At 36.3% G+C, this 19,336-nt stretch overlaps 1 protein-coding gene across 1 annotated transcript in view; it reads right to left on the bottom strand.

Moving 5' to 3' along the window:
* col11a1b (collagen, type XI, alpha 1b) overlaps positions 1-19,336 on the bottom strand; it is a 105,253-nt gene that overhangs the window by 38,347 nt on the left and 47,570 nt on the right. The window contains exons 14-35 of the mRNA XM_028472063.1: positions 18,582-18,638; positions 17,627-17,680; positions 17,475-17,528; positions 17,033-17,086; positions 15,936-15,989; positions 15,327-15,380; positions 15,199-15,243; positions 13,477-13,530; positions 13,348-13,392; positions 12,678-12,731; positions 11,223-11,267; positions 11,004-11,057; positions 10,881-10,925; positions 9,003-9,056; positions 8,878-8,922; positions 8,194-8,247; positions 8,002-8,109; positions 6,618-6,671; positions 2,102-2,155; positions 1,514-1,558; positions 1,187-1,240; positions 197-241 (exon numbers count right to left, since the gene is read on the bottom strand). Of these exons, the coding sequence (XP_028327864.1) occupies positions 197-241; positions 1,187-1,240; positions 1,514-1,558; positions 2,102-2,155; positions 6,618-6,671; positions 8,002-8,109; positions 8,194-8,247; positions 8,878-8,922; positions 9,003-9,056; positions 10,881-10,925; positions 11,004-11,057; positions 11,223-11,267; positions 12,678-12,731; positions 13,348-13,392; positions 13,477-13,530; positions 15,199-15,243; positions 15,327-15,380; positions 15,936-15,989; positions 17,033-17,086; positions 17,475-17,528; positions 17,627-17,680; positions 18,582-18,638 (1,182 nt within the window). The remainder of the gene's footprint in view (positions 1-196; positions 242-1,186; positions 1,241-1,513; positions 1,559-2,101; positions 2,156-6,617; positions 6,672-8,001; positions 8,110-8,193; positions 8,248-8,877; positions 8,923-9,002; positions 9,057-10,880; positions 10,926-11,003; positions 11,058-11,222; positions 11,268-12,677; positions 12,732-13,347; positions 13,393-13,476; positions 13,531-15,198; positions 15,244-15,326; positions 15,381-15,935; positions 15,990-17,032; positions 17,087-17,474; positions 17,529-17,626; positions 17,681-18,581; positions 18,639-19,336) is intronic.

Genomic DNA, 19,336 nt, shown 5'->3' with positions numbered 1-19,336 from the left:
GAATGCGTGGTAAAAAGAGGCAGGTGGAAAAGGGGAGATATATTTCAGGTTTACTTGGATGTGTAGCTTTTCATTTGGTGTTATTGAAAGAGCTGACATGTTTCTTAAGAATTAAGATTGAAGTCTGCTGCACACAATGCAATATTGGAAGACAAAGTAGGAGGAAGGTACTTGAAACAAAAAACACGTTACTCACTCTTTCTCCAGGAGGGCCGGGAGGTCCGTCATTGCCGGAGGTGCCCTGAGGGGGGGAAAAAGAAATAAGGAGAGAGATATTGGAAAACTGAATGGAACTAACACAGATGACCAAAACAAAGAAGAAGACAGGACTCTACGCTGTGATATATTTGGATTTCCACCAGGCATGTGCCTTAAATCAATGGAAGGGTTCATCTTCTATTAATTGTGAGTAACTGTGATTATTCATAGTTTTCTGCTCCTAAGGTATTTAAGGTATTTAAAGTTGTCTATCAGACATCAGTAACTGGTGGCCCAGGGCTACATGTGGCCCTTGGTTTAATTTTGTGTGGCCCCGAAAACAAATACACAAAATTACAGAAAAATGCACAAAATGTAATTGACTCAAAAAGCACAGAAAATGCAAAAATAAATTAATGTGTGTTTGGACTGTAAAAAATTATGCAAATCCTCGTAGGTATGTGTGCACTTCACACACACTCGGGGTGTATATGTATTAGGGCAGGGCGATAAGGACCAAAACTCATGTCTCAGTTTTTTTTTTTCTCAAAATGGCGATATACAACATAATGCTTGATATTTTGAAGATCAGGCACATTTATTAAGAAATAGCTGCACAATATGTGCCACTTTTGGCTTTTTCTCCTCTAAGAGATGTGAGTGAGCACATGTGAGTGAGTTCTGTAGTGTGGCTTGTTTAGGGGAAAAGCAAAAGCAGCATCTCCGAAAATGATTTATTTCAATACAAAGAAAAAGCTGTATAATAAAAACATATTGATTTAGGCAAGATTGTAATTTTAAACATCGTCAAAATAGAAATCTTGATATATCGCCCTAATGTCTATAACAGATGTCACTATCAAATGATGGTTTAAAATACACACTTCTGATAAACACAAGTAATATTAACTAGTCTTTAATATACATACATAGAGAATGAAATTCAACAAAGTCACATTCAATATTCATTTAGGTCTCTGACTCTCACCTTTGCACCTGGTTTCCCCGTTGGTCCTCTTGCGCCCCGCCCACCACGAGGTCCCTGTCAAAAAAAGTGAACGATCAAAGGCAGAAGACATTTCATCCATAGCGATTTGAATGATAGAAACAAAACAATAAATAAACAAAACAGAAAGCAATTTCCTGGGGGTCAGGTAATCAATGTGTAATGTCACCCCTGTGCACACATCTTCTTTGAAAGACAAAAAGGACCATCCACGAGCAGAGCAGAAAATGGATGAGATTTTCATTTGCACACAATAAATCATTCGAGAGGAGAGCTTGGGTAGAGCTGGCAGACAGATAAATAACCTACCGTCGGGCCACGTTGCCCTCTGGGGCCAGATTTTCCTGCAGTTCCCTGAAAAGGAAAGAGAAAAGTCTATGATTAAAATCTCGCTCGTGCCATCAAACACTCAGGGTTTCTCTTAAAGCTTCTTTAGTAAGTTTCATGTGGGATTGTTTTTATATTAAAACTATTTCGATGGCAAAGTGGAACAACTGCTATGGGACTTTGGGACCGTGATGAGATGGAACCATCTGAGCATCTCTGGACAAAGCAAATTGTTACGGTAAGTGGTTCCCCACAGGCACTTGACAGCCTGAACTACCTGTCAGTTTCAGCGCACTGGGGCCGGCTCTGCCAGCCTCTCTGTGTCTGTCTGAGCGCACAGAGGAGCCCGCTTAGTCTTTAATAACCCCCCTCATCCTTCTGCCATCTTCACTTACATCCTTATCTATTCAGATTTAACCCTTTCCAACCCACACCACTCTACTTTTACATTTCTTTATTTGGACATCAGTTCATTGCAAACATGCTCTTAACCTAAACTAATTTCATGAAATTACTTTATTTCACTTTCATCTAATTAAGTTCAGTTTCAATGTTTCACTTTTTGCTCACCCGTGTTCCTTTCTCGCCATTTGAACCCGGGAATCCTGGGAAGCCATTGGAGCCCTAAGAGGAGTGAGAGAAAGAGAAAAGTCGTTAAAGAAAAAAGCTGTCAAATGTGGTTTTCTTGGTCTTGTTTTAGTTGTTAGTTTAATTATAGAGACATCCCAAGTTGCCATATCTCATTTCAAAGAGGAGTGCTGTACTTAATTCTGCAATTATTGTTCTCCAGGCCTTTCTACAACACTTAAGGGAAGGCTATTGATAAAGAATAACTTATGAGTGCTATTGAAAAGCATACATACATTATACCAAGCATTTCATATATAGTTTTAGGGCTTATTTCTGTATTTGATAGGTTAGGAAGATGAGGCATTAAAGCAGCTGTCATTCTGAACACACACATATATATATATATATATATATATATATATATATATATATATATATATATATTGTTGGGATATAATGCAATATGAAGAATAGAATGAAGAGAAAAATAATACATAAATAGATAAAATACAGTATTAAGACATCTGAGCTGGTGCATCTTGTATCTGTGCACAAATCCTGGCTACTCTGTATTTGTTACACAGAGTAACAAATATGGTCAAAAACTCATAGAAAAAAAAGTCATTGGGGTCACCAGGAATGTATGATATCAAAATGGGGTCACCATGCAAAAAAGGACCAACGCTCTTCTGGTCATGTGTGACCTTCATGCACAAGTGCAACAAGATCACAGTCTGGCATCAGGAAAAAGTGACTATTATGCGGGAGACTGCCAAAACTTCCAGGAGATTCAGGATTTCTAAATGATATATTGTGTAAGTGGGTGTCGGTTGGTCGGTCTGCATGCTTTTCAGTCAGTGTTTCAGGTTTTTCAGTTTGTGTCATTGATTATCTTTATTTTTTGTATTTTTTACTTTGTAGCTTTTGGTTCTTGCCATGGAGCATGAAGCACAGGAGTAAGTATTTTTAAAAATAAAACACCTGTAAAAAAAAAAAAATAGATATTGTTTATGTAACTTTATACTATCTTTGCATCCCAGAACCAATAAAACTAGAAATCCAGATCATTAGAGTTAAAACTTGTATCCCTGTGTGCATAACTGAGCATCTGGGTCATTCTGAGTAATTTCAACAAATGGCCAATGAACTTTGGTCTAAAAAAATTCTGGAATTTTTACCAATTGTTCAGTGATTATTCAATAGGCACACTGCATATTTTTACTGAAAGAATACTTTTTGCAATAAGGGCAATTTAGTGAGCGGGTTATGTGTCTATTTACAGGGAGCTGTGGCAAATAAAAAGTTGTTCAGTGAAGGCCCAAATATGTTTGAGCCCATATTTCTAATTTTGAGGGGCTATATTCTGAGAGAGTGGGGAGAGTGTATTTTTATACCAAATTTTGGTTTCCTATGTGGTGTACTTCTTGAGATATTGGAAGCTGAAAATGGAAAAAAAGAAATAACGGTGCATGAACATCAACACATGCCCCCCCATCTCACTAAATTGTCCATATCTCAAAAAGTATTCTTTCAATACAAAAGTACAGTGTGCCTATTGAATAATCACGGAACAATTGGTAAAAGTTTCAGAATTTTTTGATATCCTGAAAATGTGTTGAAATGACATGGAATTAATTTACAATGTCAAGGAATTTTATACTGAAAGTGAAACTTATTACTTTATTAGTGTTGGTATGCAAATACATGGCAGTTAAAAGACGATTGAATTCAATGGCTACTCTGTGTATTGTTTAGGTTCTTGGTGCACTTGGTAGAAGATCCAGGGATTGCTCTGCCTGGAGATCACATCGAAATGATCCCCCTGTTACTTTGTAAGACAGTTGTTGGGTTGTTATCAAAGAAAAGAGAGAGAAAAAACACAGGATAATGACAATGGAAGGGGAAACAGAAGATCCCCTTTGATACCCATCACCAACTTAGTTAATAGGCTTTTACAGGCTGTTCTGTCTGATAGCGGTGGCGACGCCAGTCAAACAAACTCGGGGAGGGCGGTCAGTGTTGGCTGAATAGGAACAAACAGCAAACCAACGGAGCTTGACTTTCTGCACAATTAGGCATCAGCCAAATCAAGTCAGCTAATTTAGGTTCAATATCTCTCTCTTTGCACACCAAGGTCATGCCGTATCAGCGTGCTAATCCCTGAGGCAAAACACATCAGACTGCAAGAGCTAGGGCTGCATGACTGGAGGATCCATGATGCCCGAAGAAGCCAGACAGTGATAAGACAGTCTGCTGAAGTGCTTGCACATGGCATCTGGAAAGCTGTTAACAGAGAGTGATGAGGTGCAGCAGCCAACAAACAAAGCAGGACTGGGGAGTTTAGGCAGTGAGGAAGATAAGAGTTGTTCACAGTCTGGGTCTCTGACCCCCAACCTCCTTAGGAAGCCAAAGTACCGGTAATTTAACACAACTAGGCATACGTTATGGTGCAACATATTCTATTCATGTTTAACGACATAATATAACCCCAAAATCTGCTGAAAACACTAATTCAATTTTGACCGTTATCTATGGTTGAAAACCAGCCTTTACAACCAAACTTGTCTTTTAGCTGAGAATGGTGGCTTGTTGCATTTTGGTGGATTTTTGCATCCTGAACCATCGCTGTTGGCCCCGCCACTCCTATTAAAAACTATTATTAAGTATTGAGACATATCGCATTGTTAAGTATCAAGATATTTTGCACTGTTGAGTACCAGGGTATCAAGAAATATCACATTGTTAAGTATCGGGATATATCTTATTCTTAATATCGGGATATATCGTATTGTGACATGCAAATTTCAAATTGTATTGTATCGTCACATTCATAGCAATGCTCTCCCCTAGTGAGTATTGAGTTGGTAATTAGCATAAAATAGATGTTAGATGTTCTATGGAGATTTTATAGTATAGACTGGGTGTGTCTAAACTGCTCCATGAGCCCCGATCATAATCAAGGCAATTTTTTTTTTATTTCCAGACTTGACCCTGGGGTTTACTTACTCTTTAAAATAGTCCTTTGAGGTGAAGAAATCTCAAATTCCAGATTGAGATAAACTGTTAACTGTCAAACCAACAAGCCCTTACAATGGCATCCCTCCAAAAATGAATAATTGTTACAGCTAAAGTATTAGTCTACCTTCAGCCGTGCATAGTCCTGCATCGCTGCAAAGGATGACAATAGCTTAGCAGTGGATGCTAACGTTAGACGTGAACATAGAATAGAACCACATATCCAAAGCATGCGATTCCATGCAAAATGTGAGCCAGATTTCCTGAGACTCATGGCAACTAATTACACATGCAAACATGCATGCAATGTGGGACGTGCACTGAAATGTTATTGACATTGTATATATATGTAATAATTACAGGCGACCAAAAAATTAAATCTATGCAAAAACAAAGGAAATCACTTGTCCTATAATTAAACACCGCAAGGCATGATGGGAACACCCGAGATGGCAAAACAATGCAGGTCCGTCACCAGAACAATACAACGCAGACGTGAACTCATGTGAATAAACTGAAGGAAAGGATAATTACATTTGTAAATATTTCTTCATAATTTATTTAAGCCAATAATGACAAACAGAAGTCAATTTTGTGTTATTATATGATACGCTTTATATTACTAATGGTCTAACCCAGTGTTCAGGCACTAAAGCCATAATGTTTGCTCAGAGTGTGGGTTTCACTTTCCAAAATCTGCCAATGACTTTCTTTTTTCTGATCTAGAAACTTTAGAAACACACTAACCGACAGTAAACAATGGATTGCTTCTCATGTGCCAAGGTCAGGATGCCTTTAGTGTCTAATCATCTAAGAAGTCAGCTGCAATTCAAATGAAAGCTCCTTACTATCAACACACAAAACAATGGTATTTGGAGCATGTTTGGTCAAAAGCAATCAGTTTATAGCTAAAACAATGAGGTTTTTTTAATATAAACATGGATTTTCTGTCACTCTGATAATGTATGAGGCAACATGGGTCAATAATAGAGTGAACTTCCAGCTCTTGGCATCAGGTGAGTTGTTGTATTTGGCCCATTGTATCGTTGACAAAGCATCAGTGCTGACAGAAGTAAAAAAAAAAAAAACAAGCTACAGCAGCACAAAGTAATCTGAGTGGCTGTGGAACAACAGTCAGCATTGTTGTGTAAGGAATGCCAGTGTGTGTGTGATCACAGCTTAGGTCTAAGGAAGGCGGACAGCTGATGAGTAACACCAGTGACCCACGCTGGCTTCTGTAGACGACAATGTGGTGTCTCATTGGGTTTGTGTTTATGGTTTAAAGGTAGATCTGAGAGATATGTGTTAGCCCAAGTTTAATTAGCAGTGGGTGATGGTTTAGTAGAACTGAATGAATGATATAAAACACTAAATAGACACAATGGACAACAAACACCACCAGCAAAATATAACTAATTATTCTTTACATTCAATATTTGGGAAAAAAAAAAAAAACTCACAGATTTGATGCCAAAGTATCAAATCTGCTCCTATCACACACCTTTGAACCTTGTCTTCCAGGGTATCCAGGCAGTCCAGGGACTCCAAGTTTCCCCTGAAAGCAGAAAAAAACCCATATAATTAGTGATTTTTTATGGTAATTCTTTTTAAATAGCTAAAATAAAAAAATAAAAAATCTACATAATAATGTCTTGTTTGTTTTTTTGCCAGCATTTATTTTTTTGGAAAAAGAGTGAATTTGAATAGCACAATCTCACTGTAGCAATAAAGCATTAAAGTAATGGAAAGCTCTAAAACTGCAGGCAGATGTTTTCCATTTTAACAAGTGTACAACTATCCTGCTGGTATGTGAATCTGAGCCCGCTGTACAAACATCATTCATCAAATCTGTCAATGTCTGTGAAATTCAATCATTAAAAGAGCAATAATATCGTTTAATATAGTGTTTTTCAACCTTAGGGTTGCCTGGAATTAAAATGGGGTCGCCACAAGTGTCTAGTAATTGGTAAAAACAAAACACAACAAAAAATAAATAAATAAATAACAGGTAAAAACAGATAAAAATTCAATTTTTAAATTATTATTATAATTCAAATACACATCACACACAATACATATCAAATAACTGTATACTATACTTAAAATGTCTTAAATATAAATCTAGTCAAATAGAATGCAGTATAAAAATATCTGAGGTGGCGCACTTTGTAACTTTGTGCACTAATCGTGGAAACTCTGTATTTGTAACACACTTTAATTAACGTGTTAAAAAAATAATAATTCTTGAAGGAAAAAAAATAAAGTGTCTATTTGTACAGTTGCCCTACGGACAACCACCGGTGTTATTGGTACGATTAATGAAGTACAATTACGTACCGTCTTAGGGTTAGGGTTAGTGTTACAGTTATAACCCAACGTCACAACAATTTTTTAGGGTTAGTCTTAGTCACGTGACCTAAACTGGCCAAATAGGGGCGCTGCCTACAGATAGAATGTAGGATAGCCACTGCTAAAAAAAATGTCTCTGGGGTCGCCGGACATTTGTGATATCAAAATGGGGTCACGACCCGAAAAAGGTTGGGAACCTCTGATTTAAGAGCACTGCATTGAGCTGTATTGATTTGCAAATGATTACAAAAAAATACTTTGACTCTTGCAGAAGACACCATTACACCCCACTAATTAAAAACAACACCAGATATGTAACTGTTGGGTTTTGAACGAGGGTCAAACCATAAAAATTTAAGCCAATCAAGTGACTAGTTAACTAAAATATACTGATTTATTAAAATTCTAATTCATTAAATCAGCTCAGTGATGTGTATTACAATCAGATGCTTCTTTAAAAAAAAGCATTTATTTCCTTAATCTTTAAACAAAGAAACTTCCTAACTACCTCAATTCAAATATTGCTTATTATTTACCTTCTCTCCAGCTAATCCAAGGGGTCCTGAATCTCCACCGGGTCCTGAGTTTCCTTTGGGACCCTCGGGGCCGTCCTCTCCTCTTGGTCCATGTACACCTCCCTCCCCCTGAACACAGAAAGGAAAGCAGCAGTTTATTTAGTAGCAGTATTATTATTCAAAAATCAATCTGAAATTACAATATTTGTTTACCTTGTCGCCCTTGAGTCCCATGTCACCCTTAAAGCCTGGAAATCCATCCTCCCCCTAAAAAAAAGACAAACAGGAAGTGCAAAAAGTTACATGTATCAATAAAAAAGGGAAAAAAATAAATAAGAAGAAATGAGAGTAGAATGTATATGCTCTAAAATCGCACAAACATAACAATAGTGACATCTAGTGGTCATTTTTTAAAAAAGTGTAGCTGTTTTTGTTACTCTGCTGACCTCTGGTGGCTCAAACTAAGAATGCAAATTTATTAAAGCTCTTGAATCAATAGGGCTTTATTTATCCCAGGGGGGAAATTGCTTTGTATTGAATATTTCCAAAAAAAAAAAAAAGAACAAGAAACAAAGAAAAAAAGAAATTAAAAAGAAAATGTATATAATTAAGTAAAAGAATGTTAATTAAATACATTAAAACCCTTTTTTAAAGATCTAAGAATAAGATAAAAGCATGACGTTGAAGCTAATAGGCTCTGATGTTGTGAGAAAACCCATAAGGAGTTTTTCATGTGACGTCAAGGGGTGTTTTTGGTATTTGAACGATATCATTAAAATTTAAATTTATCAAGCTTTTATTGCTGACAATAGAGAATATTTAACTAATAAAGTATAATTATGTTTATATACCCTTTATTGTTTACATTTCTGATGCTAGAAACTTGAAAATACATACCTTTTCTCCTCTGTCGCCTTTTAGACCACGAACCCCTTCAGCACCCTGGGAATAATTAAGAAATCATTTTTAAAAAAAAGATCAGTAATAAGCGACATTGTCACTGCATTACTGAGTACACCTACTTTCACACCGCGGGGTCCAGGGTAGCCGATGGATCCCGGTGGACCAGGGTGACCCTAGGAAGTGGAAATTTAACACAGTGGGTCAGCTGTGACCAAATAACAAAAAGTGACTCTAATGCTAAGTACGAGCATATCCTATATAATCATTGCATGATGGAAAACTGCACTGTTGGATCACAGTTGTGGTTAAATAGCATTAACTAATAGCTTGCAATGCGTTTAACAGTTAATGTGTAAGTTCTGTGCAGTATGTCGTGAATATTACAGAACAATTGTACTGCAGTGTAAGTTAATGAGGTGGTTCTCAGTGAAAATGACATTTTTGTTTATAAATGTCCTATTTACTGAGGGAGATTTTTGGTCATGTTGTTGTTGATGTAATGCATTTGTTACTGATTTTAAATGTTTTTGCTGCTGATTTTAAATGTTTTTGCAGCTGAATTTAATGTCCTTATTGTTTTTTAAGCAATTGTCTGTTGCACTTTTTGATCATGTAAAGCACATTGACTTGCCTTGTGTATGAAATGCGCTATACAAATACAATTTCCTTGTCTTATATGAATCAATATTCAAAATAACTGGATATTATATTTATTTTATGAATATTTGACAAAATTATTCACCTTATAAAATGAGCTATGGCTGTGGATAAAGGTCAATGACATTGCATAATAATAATAATAACAACAATAATAATAATAATAATAATAATAATAATAATAATAATAATAATAATAATAATAATAATAATAATAATAATAAATGAACAATAAACCTACTGCAAAAAAGGCAATAAGAATTATTTAATTTAATAAGAATTATTTAATTATCACTAAAGCAGATTTCTATGCACCAACAAACCCTATTTTTGTAGAACTGAATTTATTGAAAATCCATGTTGACCTTAACACATTAGTAATGGTGTACAAGGCACGTAATAATCTTTTTTTAGCTTTTTGAACACAGGAAAAGTCAGTACAACCTCAGAGGAACCGGCATTTTCAAAAAAGTAAAAGTTAGAACAAATAAAAAAGTCGATGTATTTCTGTGTTAATCTGTGGAATTACTTGAAAGATCAAATAAAACAGTCTGGAACAGTCACAGCTTTCAAAAAAACGCTTAAATCTACTATAATTAACAAAATGTAAATTTATGTTTAAACAACTATTTAAAAAACATGTGTATTTCTCTTCTGTTGGACACTTGAAATTGTTTATTAAAAATCTTTGTGTTTTTGTCTCGTGGAAGTCAGTAAACAGGGTTAGGCATAATAAGTATTAACTTCAGCCTAAACCCTTTCGGTCGTGCTGTACACAAAATAATGGAAATGTTCTGTTTAATGTTTAATGGAATTAAATCAACGAATAAAAACTACTACTACTACTACTGCTACTAACCTAACCAAGCATAGTTGGCATTGCGTGTTTCTGGCTATTAGTTGTACTGCACTTTTATGCTACATGAGTTAGCTGGATTTAACTAATTATCTGCTTCTGTGAGTTAGCACAGCTATGAATAACCTATGACCCATTATGATGACCAGATTGTTAATCTTTTTGAACTCACATTATACCACTAATAATATTAAATGTTATCCATGAAATACAGATAGTGGGTTTTTCTACATTCACACAGGGTCATATTGTAAACTCAAGGCACAATCGGACAGTTTTCCCTCTTTTAAAGACTATTTCTATATACATCCCACTCTTCACTGCTTGTGGTCACCTGCAGGCTGATAGAGAGCTTCTCTATGTAAGGTTTGAATACTATCCTAGGCCTCCTTCTGTTATGCTACAGAACTCAATCTACCAGAACGGCAACATGATCTCCTCACTGTAAAAATCACAAGCGACAACAAAAGTGCCTCCGACTTACAACTACTCCTTTCTCGCCTGGAGGACCTTCTTTTCCTGGGTGACCCTGTGAAAACAGTTCCAAAGCATTATTGGATGTATGTGTTGGCTGTTGTTTTTACAGGGGCGGATTGGATGCACTCACAGGAGGGCCGTCAGCACCCGCCAGCCCAGCCAGACCGTGCTTCCCTTGTGGTCCCTACAAAGAAACAACGTCAGACACATGTATGTATATACAGCACAAAGCCGCTCCCTGCAGGCCTGCACGTCTCTGTCTACCTTGACCTTTATTAAAGGCTCTGCTAAATCACTTAAAGGTGCTCGACGGACTGAGATATATACCAGTGCTTCCACTTTTACTCACTTTTTCACCAGGAGGCCCGATTGGACCTTGAGGACCAATGAGACCCTGCAAGAGAACAAAGACACACCAAACATTTATACTACATCAAATGACAATGGAAGGTGATACCTGTTGGATACACAATTGTGTGTTTAATCTTCAGGTATGTAAGTATAAAAAATCCTGAAAAATCCTTTGTAACGTGTGTTTTTCCATCTAGTTGTGTAATGTGTGAGCTGACTTATTTAAAAGTTCAATATATTCTTCTGGTTTCCCTCCATCAGGTGTAAATTGACTTGACTTTTAAAGCACTACCAAACAATCTGAATGTGGAGCTGAGGGATTGTTTTTTAATGATATATATGGGAAATTATTTGTAGTATTAGTTGTACTTAAGTGATTAAAGGGGTAGGATTAAATAAGTTTACACTATTTCTGTTGTAATTCATCATTTTTCATGTTTTTTTTTGTTTACTAAATTGTTGTTCTTTTATCATTATAAATATAATTACATATATATATATATATATATATATTTAAAGGTAAAAATAAATTATTTTTAGTATAGACATATGAATTAAGACATTATTATTGCATTTGTATGTGTATGTGTATTTTGGTGTATATATGTATATGTACACAGATGTATATATTATTGTATGTGTAATATATGTGACTTGGTTGTGAATTTGGGCTTGGCCCTTTGTGTACTAATAATTAATAGTACAATGTTTGAGTTAATAGTGATGGTATTTATAATTGTGGCAATAATGTGATAATGATGACGAGTTCATGATGCTGGGAATAATGATAACAATGAGATAACAGTTAGTTATTTATAATATTAAAAACGGTCAACAATGATGGTGAGAACAGGGACAGGAACAATAATACGTTCATTTTGAATAAGCAGCAGGAATTAAATAAGTCTAAACGTCATCCTTTTCCTTTTTTGTTTATTTCTTAATTGTTTAATTTTTTGTTTACTTTGTTTTTCCTTTGGAATCAAAATGGCTCATGTCTGAAATTAACATAACATAACATAACATAACATAACATAACATAACATAACATAACATAACATAACATAACATAACATAACATAACATAACATAACATAACATAACACTGATGAACGTGCACTTTTACTTTGTGTTCAGCAGAATCTGTCAAACTAAACATCCTCACTTCCTTTATTTTTTCAAATAAAAGCTACAAAAAGGAAGAGAAATATGGGGAACAAGAGCAAACCAACAACAAAACAAAAAACAAATAAATAAATCCCTGAACAAGCTATAAATGAAGATATTAGAAATGTGAAAGCGATTGAGTTTCAAACACTCGCTGCATGTGACAAGGATGATTACGAATGGAAGTTAAAGACAAAGAGCAAAAAGAGGAAATAAGAGAATAAGTAACTGTGCCAAAAACACCAAAACATAATGATTTGAAAGAGAAAGAAGACTAATAACCTACGTGAGGACCGGGCAAACCCTGCTGTCCACTAGGCCCTGGTTCTCCTTGTGGACCCTGTAGATAAGGAGAAGGAAAAACACAAAGTACAATGACATTTTCCCATCACTTAAGCGTAATTTCATATAAAAAATCAAAGCTTAATCCAATGATTGTGATTCTTCAGTTTAATCTGTATAAATAGAAACCAAGGAAAACCATTGGTACAAAGTTAACATGTCTAAGAACAACTGTGACGTGTGGTTACTGTGCATCCCTGCTGACATTCAGGGAACGCGTTTCCAAACTATTGACACGAACAGGACCCCAGCGCTGATGTCTACACCAGCTGTTACAACAACGCCCCCCCAAAATAAATAGTCATCTTAGAAAAACGAGGCTCCCTGTGTTCAAGTGGTGCCAAATTAACAGCAATACCACAAATAATCCAGCCCAGTTAATGCACCACTGTTGCTATCCTGCATGATTTATCCTTCTTTTTTCTTGACCTCACTGACTATGGGACCTCATTCAAACGTATACCAAGAACCTCCAGGAAGATAAATGCACGAGTCCACAGACACACGGGGGTGTTTGGTTTCATTGACATGAGATCCCTTCCTTTTTTTTTCATAAACTTTTGAACATGCTTGTAATCAAGACAAAGTGACAGATCCATGTGTTGTTCTCTCACCATGTTTCCTTTGGGACCAGCTTGCCCATCGATTCCAGGAAGACCCTGCAGAGATGGAAATCCATCATCAGCAGATGGGAAAGAGTCATATATTACTTAGTTTAATACTAAATATGTGAGCACACTTACACGCTGTCCTCCAGGACCTTGTGACCCTCTGGGGCCGAGCAAACCTCTGGGACCCTGTAGGTCAAAAAGAAAACAATCTTCATTAACGCTAAACAAAGCATCCAAAATTAGATTTTTCCCAAATATATTCCCAATGGTAATAATTAGGAAATAACACACTGTAGCACCCAAGCACAGATGCAATGAAAACAGCCTGTTTGTGTTTAGTTTGTTAAACACTGCCTCCATGTGGACATTAAAAGATACTACAGGATGAGGGGCCAGTGCGTTTCTCATTTTATCAATAATAACACAAAACTAAATTTCATGTTCGTAAAACTTGAACATTAGACACTGTGTGAACTGTGAAAGATTTTTTGTTTCTTTATGTTCCTATTCTTGTATATATTTGTACTTGTGTAAGTGTTTATTATCATGTGCGTAGTAAGGAAACATGTTATTCTGTACAATTAAATTCTTACTTTGCATATATATATATATATACATATTGCTGTGAGCCTGTAACAACCAAATGTCTCCATTGTACCATTAAAGTACAATCCGGATCTTACCTTATTACATTAGTAAAATGTAACAAATATAATATAATAAAGCTATTATCTATTTAAAGAGCACAAAGTAGACCCTGGTGATTTAGTCACTGATTCAGAAATATAAAACTACATACACTACCAGTCAAACCTTTTAGAACACCCTCATTTTTCCAGTTATTTATTGCAATTCAAGTCGTGCAACTTCAATGAATAGCTAGAAATGGTACAAAGGAAAGCACTGAACATCCAGGGGTTAAAAAAAATGGTTTGGTTACCTAAACCTGAAAAATAATGTACATTTCATTATGATACAAATAGGTCTTTTTCAGGGAACACAAAGTGGGTTAACAATTTAAAGCTGTTCTGCGGCAATGAAGGTTGAATCAGCCTCGAAAGCTGGTGCTACTGATTCCTACAGGTGTTCCAACTCTGTCTGTATAAAAGCAGTGTTGGAACACACTGTGGTACCAGACCCTCATGCGCATCAGCTGAACAGCATTGTTCATTGACTCCATGATTTCTTTTTAAACTCAAATTGCTCATTTTTTCTAAGTTTTCATTTCAGAGTGCACTGACACAATACACTGAATCATTTTCTGTAAAAAACTGGCAAAAGTGTGGCGTTCTAAAACTTTTGACATGTGATGTATATTAAAATTATCAAGCAAAATGATCACAATTAGGATCAGAATGTATTTAAATGCACATACGAGGAATTTATTTTGGTAGGTTGATGGCATTAATAGTACAGCAATAATGTAACTTGTAAAACATTACGCAGTATAAACGATCATCTGAAGAAGAAGAAGAAGAAGAAGAAGAAGAAGAAGAAGAAGAAGAAGAAGAAGAAGAAGAAGAAGAAGAAGAAGAAGAAGAAGAAGAAGAAGAAGAAGAAGAAGAAGAAGAAGAAGAAGAAGAAGAAGAAGAAGAAGAAGAAGAAGAAGAAGAAGAAGAAGAAGAAGAAGAAGAAGTAGAAGAAGTAGAAGAAGAAGATGTTTGGATAATTTAAGACTCGTTTCTTCTTGCAGCTGTTGGATTATAGAGAAAGTAGGGATTTCATATTTTCCTATAACATTAAGAGAAAATCATGAAATGGTGCAGTTTTGTATTGAAAGCTTAGCGTTTGTGTTTATTATGCTCTCTGTGAGAACCAATTTGGCATCACAGTCTGACAAATAAGATGACTCACACTTTCTCCAATCACTCCTCTCTGTCCAACCTGGCCATCTTCACCCTGTTTTTTTTAAAAGAAAGACATCACTGATTATCAGACAATCCAACAACTTGCGTGAATATCATATCATTTATGTCCCTTACCCTTTGGCCATCATTCCCCGGGGGTCCAGGAGGACCCGTGGGGCCGGATTCTCCCTGATGACACATGATTGTGAGAAGAGTTGCAAAGTCATGCACAAGATACAGTATGTGGCAGGACATAAAGTTCACATATTTCTGTTGATGTCTGCTACGAATTAAAAATTAATAAAACGCACAGTGATCAGTTATTCAGGCAGTTTTTAACCCACAAAGGGTTTGGTCACCACAGCGGGGACAATCCTATATGATTTCTACTATTCCTAGAGTTCTATAAGGAAAGGCGGATGCATGCACCACCTTCCGCCCTGTCATTACTCAGTATAGGATAAGATATAACAAGCCAGTCTAGAAATACTCCTACTCTGTGATTTCTGTCTTCTCTAAGTAAGCACAGATCCCACAAACACAGCTCTGCTCAAAGTGGTTCAGACATTTCTTCGGCCTCTCATAACTGGGTCAGACGCACTGGTGACTTCCACTGGTTGGCTGTGAACTTTGCACATGCTGGATGGATGGCGACCTTTGAACTACGAGCCTTTTAGGGCAGTAATGACAGAGTGGATGGATTATTCTTCCTCTCACCCCAAACAGTTCTGACTATATACTTACTCTGTGTCCCTTTTCTCCAGGAAGCCCAGGGAGCCCGTCAAATCCCCGGTCACCCTGGAACAGCACAGACACAAATGTTGAGCACCGTCAGGGAATGTAAATGGATAAATATGTTGTATAGTGTTGATCAGTGGCACCCAAACTGGGGTACGTGTACTTGAACACCTCTCAGGAGGTACACAAACACATTGGGCAGTTTATTTTTTTAAATTATATGTATATTTCTACATGCACACAGACTTTTTTTTGTCATTCATCAATAATAATTTGTGGCACAACTCTTTAAAGGTGCAGTCTGCAACTCTTATAAAAGTGACTTTTTGTCATATTTGCTAAAGCTGTCACTATGTAAGGACAGCTTTACATCAAACTAGTAGTTTGTGTGAAAATAAACAGACTCATTGAGTCCCCCCTGATGCTACTGCAGCCTTTGGCAGATTGCCAGAATGCACCGCAACCAAGCAAAAAGAACCAATCAGAGCCAGGATTGTGTTTGATGGACTGTCTGACAGCTGTTGCTCACAGTCCCCGCCCCCTTCCCGGGGTTGGAGCGCCATCTTTTTTACAGTGTATGGTCTGGAGGAGTAGAAGATGGAATTGGTGACTTTTCTGCTTGAAAGGTAATTACTGCTGCTTGATTTACATTATGTTCGATGTGTAATTGTTACACTAGAACTCTGTAGTGCATGTGTTGTTCATGTGTGCACAGCAGCCTCTGTGTGAGCTGCTGTAAGTGACACTGTGTTGTTGCTGCTGCTGAGAAGCGCTGCAGTAATATGCTTTTAACAGAGCATGTTATATTACTGTGATGTTGCTGTCGGGCAAACATTAGCTTGTTAGCTCTTCTGAGGGAGGGACTTTGGAAAGTTTGGAGGCAGAGCAAGAGAGTTGAGGGGAGGGAGGGGAAGAGAGGGATCTGAGAGTTGCGGACTGCACCTTTAATCAAAATACACCAAAACTTGAAATTCAAATTCTAATTTCAAGGTTAATGTTGGACGAGACACAGGAAAGAGTTTAGAAAAGCCTGCAGACACAAATAAATAATAAATAATTGGAGCATGGGACAATAAAGTTTGAGAAACACTGGTGTAGAGTACCTTGGATCCCCCTTCTCCCGGCATGCCTCGTGCTCCATCCGCTCCATTCCGACCCTGGGAAAAAAACATTTTAGGTTAATACGGATACGCATAAAAAATAAAATGTAAATAGCTATACAGCGTAACAAAAAAAAATCAAGCAAAGGAGGAGTTTCTTGTTAAATAAATATGTCTTCATGATTCCAAACATGCATGGACAATTATTAGGTGCAGCTGGGTTACTTGAAAATGGGCCACACTTGAAACTAAACAGATTTGTGTTTTGTCATTCTAGCATCAATTTGTGTGCTTGTTGATCTGAAATATTAGACACAGAGGAGTGAAAACGGATTGTTCTGCTGGAGTGGAAGACTGCTTCTGGAGACGATCCAAAAATAAATGTAAGCAAGTCTACAGATCTCTACAAATCTCTGTATTGGAAGTTTTTGGGAAGTACTCGTACCCTCTTTCCTGCTTTTCCTGAAAGGCCAGTTGGACCCTGAAGACCTCGTGGCCCCTTTGAGACAAAAAAAACAATCACGATCAAATGTTTTTTTTTCTATTATTTTTTTTTTTTATTAACGTGACAATAATAATATGAAAACGCGTACTTACCGGTGGCCCTGGGTCACCACCGTCCCCTTTAAGTCCTGGAGCACCAGGCCCTCCCTGATAAAGAGCAGGCACACATGCACTTATGCAAAGACTGCTTTGAAAGTGACCAAAAGCATTGTTTTTGTGCATTTACAAACAAATAATTAATACATTTTCATGCACATTTCTTCAAAAGTGAATCTGGTTTTCAAATGAGCAGATACATTACATTAATTTAATGCTCACAAAAGACCTCATCAATTAAAAAAAGCTTCAGCAGCCGTTTTAACTGTGAGAACTGTTAGAATATTCTATATTTATGTATGTATGTATGTATTTATTTATTTATTCATGATACTTATATAAAATTAACATAAAAGTCATTTAATCCTTCAAATTGCCTTTTTTATCTATATATTTTTCATATTGAATATAAAAACCATGTTCTCTACTCTATGTTGCTTAAATGCAATTTTCAGTTATCAATACAATTTTATTTTTAACTGAGACTAGGGAATATTTCCCACCGTAGTATTTTTTTTTTTAATTTGTTTTTGTTAATTTGATTTATGATAACGCAACTTTTTTTATTGACAATATTAAAACTCAATAATTCTCATTAAGGATAGTTTATTTAATTTTTTTAATCATTATATATATATATATGTACCATATCTGCATATATCGTCATAGAATAACACTACAACTACACTTTTGTACAGTAACTGAACTGACCTATGATGTACATTGTTTTTAGGAATTATAGCTCATATTTTATCTATAGAAGTGTTTTAATTGACTTTTGTTTTTGAATACAAAAAACAAAGAAATAGTAACTATGGAATCACAATCCTAAATAAATCAGAAATGAAATCGCCACTTAGGTGTCTGAATACTGATTCAGTGACACATTTTGTGCAAAATACCCCCACAGTAGTAAAATGCATGGATGATGATTCTCTGAGCTGCTACTCACCACAGGACCAGACCGTCCCGTCAAGCCTGTTGGACCCGGAGGACCCCTCATTGCTAACTGTGGGGCACACAGGGACAACTCTTTAAACATGACGATCTTTCATTCGGAGGTTCAACACATATAAAGACCCGCCGAGCATGTGGAATCAATATAAAAGATCTTAAATATGTATGGTAACGCGTCTTTGGCATTGTGACATCGTCGAGGTGAAAGCCAACGTACACCCGACACGGGTCACAGATCCATGAAAGGGTTAACATACATTCCCAAAACAATTATTAACTGACGCCAGGTGACATTTTGGATTGTATGAAAACTGACACCGTACATTCACTTTCCCTTTATAGCAGGCTACTGTTACTACCTATACACAATTAACAAGCATATATATATATATATATATATACGTACGATTAATGCAGTAATCACAGAACACTAACTTTGCTGTCCACAACAACAATATTTAGCTTTTGTATCTATTTTTGACTTATTCCTTTTTATTAATTTACTTAGATACCTTAAGGTATTTCTGTTTTGATACCAGCTATCTTGTGCTCTGGGTTTTATGACGTGTACATACGTGACGATAGTGTGGGTTTGTGGAGATGACGATGAGGATACTTACCTGTAGTTTTTTAATTCTTGTTTTTGACTGTACACTACTTCACATGTGAAAGTGCTCTATAAGTAATGATTGAGAGATTTATATCCTTTCACAACAAAAGTGAACAAAAACTGCTGTTTATTTGAAATGT

The sequence above is a fragment of the Gouania willdenowi genome, chromosome 17 (assembly GCF_900634775.1).
Source record: "Gouania willdenowi chromosome 17, fGouWil2.1, whole genome shotgun sequence".
NCBI classification, from domain to species: domain Eukaryota; kingdom Metazoa; phylum Chordata; class Actinopteri; order Blenniiformes; family Gobiesocidae; genus Gouania; species Gouania willdenowi.
Note: the sequence above shows the minus strand (reverse complement) of the source record. Positions and strands in the feature narration are given on the sequence as shown.